The sequence below is a fragment of the Plasmodium gaboni genome, chromosome 5, assembly GCF_001602025.1.
Source record: "Plasmodium gaboni strain SY75 chromosome 5, whole genome shotgun sequence".
Lineage (NCBI taxonomy): Eukaryota > Apicomplexa > Aconoidasida > Haemosporida > Plasmodiidae > Plasmodium > Plasmodium gaboni.
In genome coordinates, this window is record NC_031485.1 from 93,640 (window position 1) to 101,139 (window position 7,500).

The following is a 7,500-nucleotide window of genomic DNA, read 5'->3' on the forward strand; positions in this document are numbered from 1 at the left end:
TTATATATGTGCAACTTCTATACATCAAGGGTACTAGAACCGGGTAAAAAAAAAAATAAAATAAAAATAAAAAAAAAAAAAAAAATAAAAAATAAAAAATAAAAAATAAAAAATAAAAAATAAAAAATAAAAAATAAAAAATAAAAAATATATATAACGATATAACGATATATATTATTATATTATAATCATTATGAGAAAAAAAAAAAAAAAAATTAGATGTAAAATTATTGATTATTAATTGCTAACTCTTTTGTACGTTTTATGGTTCCTTCATATATATTCATATATTAAGAGATATATACATATAATTTTAAAATTTTTTATTAAATATATATACCTGGAAAAATATGTATTTTATATGATACAAAATTATAATTATTTTTACATTACACTGTGAATTTTTTTTTTTTGTTTATTTTTTATATTTCATTTTTTTTTTTTTTTTTTTTTTATGTCAATAATTTTGTAGTTAAATTATTATATAATAATAATATATTTATATGTTTATGTGTCAAGCCCATAGTACCTTTAAAATATACATTAAAAAAAAAAAAAAAAAAAAATGTGTTCTATTTATACATATTTGTTTTATTTGAATAAATAAATAAAAATATATACATATATATATATATATATATGTTTCATTGCTTATATTAATAATGGATATAAGTTTTTTATTAATCTAATTATTATTATTATTATATATTTATTTAACAGGTTAATATTATAAGGGTTAGAAAAAGGATTAATTTTACACAGCAGAAAATATATTAAAAATAAATAATAAAATAATATGACAAATAAATTAAATATATAAATAACATTTATGAAATAAAAAATGCTACCCCATTTTATTAGCATTTAATTTATTTTGTATATATTATTTTATATATATATATATATTTTTTTTTGAATCTGTGAATACTGTCAAATTTAATGGGGATACCTTAAAATGTTTTTTTTTTTTTTAAAATGAACAAGATAATAACTTATTAGAATTGTTAAATATATTTATATGCTTATAAAATATAAAGTGATCATATTTTTTCTTTTTTTTTTTTTGTAAATATATATAAAGATAGAAGACCTCAAAAAGGTTTGATAAGATTAGATATATATATATATATATATATATATATATATATATATATGTATATATATTCATATATATATGTTTATTTTTACATATAATTTTATGGGTGAATAGATTAAACTTATAATGGTTCGATTTTGTACATCCGATAAATTATTAATAAACCATGTGGAGCTAAAATACATATGCGTGTGTTATATATTTTTATTATTAAGTATTTTTATATGGTGTATATTTAAGAAGTATCATGAGAATAGAATAAATAAAAAACATAAATGGAAAGGTATTGATAGTAATCATAAGAATGAGAAGACCGAATTTTTTAATTATATATATGAATCTTATAATGATAATGATGATGTGATAATTAGACAAGAAGGATATAAAAATAGTTTATGTGGATTTCTTCTTAAGAATATATCTATAGTATCTTATTTGTTAACACATTTTATTATTATATTATTAATTGGAAATGAATATTGTATAAAAGAAAATGGTGAAATATTATGGAATGATAGAGCATTTGTATTTTTTATATTTTTATTATTATGTTTTATTATAACATATGCTATATTAACAGTTAGAAAACACATGCATAGTATTTTTTTAAAACCTTCTCTTTTAAAAGATAGTGATTATGTTTTAGTTTATACAAAAAATGAAGACTACACAAATTCATATAAAAATATATTCAAAGAAAGTTATGTTTATGTTACAAATGCTTTTATAAAATGGAATAAAAAAATATATAAATATTCTTACAAAAATATCAAGTTATTTCATTATTATCAAATGAAGGTAAAACACTTTTTTTTTTATTTTTTTAATTCTACAGATAAAAAAAAAAAAAAAAACGATTATATAAAAAATTCATATAATGATCAAGATGATGATGATGATGATATTCATAATAAAAGTAATAACTATTATTATTCAAATATATATAAAAATAATTCATATTATAATAACTCTTATCATAAAAAAAGTATATCAAACCAATATTCTAATAGGAGACTAAGTAATAACTCTGTGTATACAAAAAATGTATTAAGAGACCAAGACAATAATTTAGGTTATTATGAAGAGAATCAAAATGAAATAAATAAAATGAATGGTATAGATAATGTATATAATATAGATAGATTAAATGTAATAAATCAAGGGAATGATAATAATTATGATAATGAAGAAAGAGAAATACATGAAAAATATTCTTTTAATAAAAATAATGAATATGATGATCAATATGGTGATCAATATGGTGATCAATATGGTGATCACTATGATGATCAATATGGTGATCACTATGATGATCACTATGATGATCAATATGATGATAAATATTATAATCAATATGATGATGACAATATTGTTTTTGGATCTAAACGATTTTCTTTTAAAAAAAAAGGAAAAAAAAAAAAAAAGAGTCTATTGGTTACTAGCCAAAATAATACAAGAAGATACATAGAAAATAATCTTAAAGTTCATAAAGTAAGAGTACGAATGAACGAAAAAAATGTTAGATATTTTTTTTTTAGAAGTATGAAATATATATATAATGAAGAAAAAGATTGTTTTTATAATATATCACATAGTATAGAAGAAAAAGTAAGAAATCTTGATTTTAATTATATATTAAAAAAAGGAGGTTTAAATAATAATGAAATTATTAATAATATTAATGAATATGGATATAATAATATCCATTTAGAATTTTATTCTTTTTTTAAAAATTTAAAAAGAGAATTATTAGATGGAATATATATGTTTCAATTATTTATTAGTTATAAGAATTTTTTCTGGAAAGAAATTATAACTTCCTTAATATGGTTAATTATATCATTATTAAGTGTAATTAAGAAGATATTTAAAAATCAGAAAAATAAAAAAGAAATATATGAAAATATACAAGCAAATAATAATACCTTTGTAACAGTTTATAGAAATTCGATAGTACAACAAATACCATCAAATAATTTAACTATAGGTGATATTATAATTATAAATTCTAAAATGACTTTACCTTGTGATTGTCTATTATTAACAGGAAATGTATTAGTAGATGAAAGTTTATTAACAGGTGAATCTCGTCCTATGAAAAAAATATGTATATCATCGTCTAATTCAAATTCGTTTAATTCTTATCACATGACATCTAATGAACAAAAAAACACACAACATAATAAAAATGATAAATATGATATATATCAAGACGATGAGGAGCATTCGAGTATACATATGGATAACAAGAAGAAAAAAAAAAAAAAAAATAATAATAATAATAATAATAAAAAAAAAAAAAAGAGTCAAATAATTAATGGTTCAAATAAATATATGGACATACAAAAAATGGATCATATTGATGATACTAATAGTAATAATATATATAATCATGATAATAGTAGTAATAATATATATAATGATGATAATAATAATAATAATAATAATAGTAATAATATTGATCCATATGATGAATCTTATGATAATATATCATTTCGTAAACAAAATAATGATTATAAAAAATGTAGTGTTAATAATTTCAATACAAATAATATATTATATGCTGGTACGGATGTTATATCTACACTTAATTTTATAGAAAATATATATGCTATAGTTATAAATGTAAGTATATATACATATAAAGGTAAATACATGCAAAATGTATTATTTCCAAATCCATTACTTTTTAAATATGATTCTCAATTACCAATTGTATTTATATTTACTATTATGTTTAGTTTTGTTTGTTTATATTTTCAAATACGTTATCTAGGTTTAAATATGACTTCTATTTTTTATACTATCGGTACCCTTTCTCAAATATTACCTGTATGGACACCTGTTGTCTTAAATATAGGTCTTAATATTTCAACGAATAGATTGAAAAAAGAAAAAGATATTTGTTGTATTGCACCATCTAGAATTCCTATATGTGGTAAAATCCGTGTCTTCTTTTTTGATAAAACTGGAACCTTAACAGATCATAAAATCGAATTTTCAGGTGTTCATTTTTGTAATAATATTCTAAATGAAAAGAAAAAAAGTATACTCAATTCTTTTAATAATAGTTATCCTAATAAATTATTATCAGATGATGATCTCAAACAAATCAAAAATCAAACTAATTTATTAAATGTAAGTAAAACGTTGAAAAATATATTTACAAAGGGTGCAAAAACTAATCAGAAGCACAAACAACCATCTAAGGATATGAAAAAAGAAATCCAAAATAAAGTAAATGAAATTGATTCTGTCCATTTAAATAATTTTGTTCTTACAAATAATGTACATGCTCCTTCTCTTGAAAATAAAGAAAACAATAATGACTATAATAATAAGATACAAAGTGTAGATAATATAACACTTAATGATGATAATTTGATACATAGTATCGATAGCTTGATTCCTAACCATGATAATAATATATATAATAATCCTAATGAGGTGCCTTATAATAATCATTACAATAATAGCAGCTCATTAAAATCGTCAAATTGGAATCAGTCTATAGAAAGTCACATAAACGTGAATAAAAGGGAACACATACACATACAAAATGATGATAATATTAATAATAATAATAATGATAATATTAATAATTTTAATTATAATTATATTTATGCTATAGAAGATATACGTATGGATTCAATAGATAATACCAATGCCAATGACACAAATAATGATGAAAATAATATGGAAATAATATATGACGAAAAACAAGAAAATGATGTGTTTTATAATTCCAATGAAAAAGAAGAACATCTTGATGAAAATAATATGAACGAAATAAAAAAAAATATCTATAAAGAACATTTCGAAAATAATAATACAAATGAAGATCATAATAGTGAAGATAAAATTAATGTGGATAATTATGAGGAACTACCTAACAATTCTTCTAATGAAAATATAAATGAGCAAAATGGCAACAACGACAATAATAATAATAATAGTAATAGTAATAATAATAATAGTAATAGTAATAATAATAGTAATAATAATAATAATAGTAATAGTAATAATAATAATAGTAATAATAATAATAGTAATAATAATAATAGTAATAATCATAGTAATAGTAATAATGCTTATGGTGATGATAAATTTAACTATAATTATAATGCTAACCATGCCCCCCAATATGTAGGTATTGATGGTATTCGTGAGGAAGATTCCTTTGCCATAGATGAAAGAAATATACAAAATGACTATGATGAAAAAAATGGTGATGATAGTAATGCATATAATAACTCATTTGTTATTAGTAATACTGATAACAATAATTATAATAATTACAATAATTTTGAGAATAATAATTATATTCATAATAATATTGATAATGTAAATTATGATTATAATAATCACCAATATGAAGATAGAAATACACAAAACAAATATTTTAATGAATCTAATTCTTCTATGAATTCTATAACATCATTACTTTATAATAGTAAATTAATGTGGACTAATAAAGTTACACTTAATAATACACCTTCTAATTATCATTTATTAATATATGCATTAGCAGGTTGTTCTTGTGTTTATTATGATAATAATAATATTTATGGAAATGAAATCGATAAAAGATTATGTGAAGCTACAGATATGAAAATTACAAACTATATTAATGATGATAATATGAATATTAAAAAAATTTCTTTAAAAATTAATAATAATACATATAAAGATTTTGATGTATTAAAAACATATGAATTTGATTATTATACAAAAATATCTACTACTTTAACATATGGTAATTTTGATTTTAAAGAAAAAAAATATATTGTCTTTTCTAAAGGTTCATTTGATAAAATCTATATGAAATGTATTAAGAATGAAGAACTTTATTTTTTTAAAAAAAAAGAACAAGAATATAGTAAAAATGGTTTTTATGTTATAGCTTTAGCATTCAAAATTATTAGTAATATGAAATATGAACATATATTAGATTTACCTAGACAATTATTGGAAAAAGATATGAACTTCTTATCTCTAATCATGTTTAATAATCATATTAAAAAAGATGCATCCATGGTTATACAAACTTTAAAAGGTTCTTCAATTAGACCTGTTATATTAACAGGAGATAATGCATATAATTGTTTATATGTTGGAAATAAAATAGGACTATTTAATAACGTCAATTTTTATGAATCCTTCTTTTCACTTAATATGAATTCAAGTGGAAATAACAAAAATAACAATAATAATAACAATAATAATGATAACAATCATAATAATAATAATGATAATAATATATATATTAATCAATTAAATACAAACAATCATTTGTCAAATATTAAAAATATAAATACTAGCTCACATTCAAACATGTCAAATATACAACATAACCATGATCAAAACAAAAATACATTCAAATCACCCACGTCCAAGTTTTTGTCCTTTGAAAATTTCTTTAAATCAGGAAAAAATAAAAATAATAAAAATAATAAAAATAACAAAAATAATAATCAAACAGACGATGAACATAATTATGAAGATCATAATGTAATGCATAACCAATCGGATTATCAGTATAATCATTTATTAAAAGAAGGTACAGAAAATGTAAATAATTTTAAAAATAATAATAATAATACTCAGAAAAATGAAAAACATATTTATGAAAGTATAGACACATCTCAAAAAATTAATCAAACATCCAAATATATTCGTAGCAATCCTGCTAATAATATCACCTATTCAGAATTTAATCCTAAATATGATATGGATAATGAATATAGTAATGATGAAAATTCAGCTTTAATACCTCATCATGTTAAAGAAAAAAATAAAAGAAATAATAAAAAAAAAAGAAATCATATTATTAACACTCTAACTAATGATAATATTAGTGATGCTGAAAATAATTCCTTATATTCTCAAAGTCATATTTTTTTCAATGAACAGAAACTTTCCATTTCTATTATAAACGAAGAAGAAGAAAAAAAATTTGATGAAAATATTATTGTCTATGGATATATATTAAATGATGAACTTATATTTGTTAATGTACATAACGAACAAAGAATTAATAAAAATGTTGTATTATTTAAAGATATATATAAAGAAATAATATTAACGGGGGAAGCCTATACATATATTAGATACCATGTTTTTCGAATTAAAACACCAGATGAAGATTTTGATAGTGAAGAACTTGAAGAATATAAAAATTTCTTATTAAGAGTTAGAATATTTTCAAGATTAACACCAAATAATAAAATAGAAGTTATAAGAGACTTTATAAAATTTGATTATATATCTGGTATGTGTGGTGATGGTAGTAATGATTGTGGTGCTTTAAAAATTTCACATGCAGGTTTAGCATTATCTAATTTAGATACATCTGTAGTTTCTCCATTTAGTAGTAAAAATGAAAATTTAAAAAGTGTAATAGA

The 7,500-nt window shown here is 19.4% G+C and overlaps 1 protein-coding gene across 1 annotated transcript in view; it reads left to right on the plus strand.

Annotated features, from left to right (window-relative positions):
* Positions 1-1,222: 1,222 nt before the first annotated feature.
* PGSY75_0504000 (cation transporting P-ATPase) overlaps positions 1,223-7,500 on the plus strand; it is a gene marked incomplete at both ends in the record, with an annotated part of 7,321 nt that continues 1,043 nt past the window's right edge. The window contains one exon of the mRNA XM_018784321.1: positions 1,223-7,500. This exon is cut by the window's right edge and continues 516 nt beyond it. Coding sequence (XP_018642976.1) covers positions 1,223-7,500 — 6,278 coding nt within the window.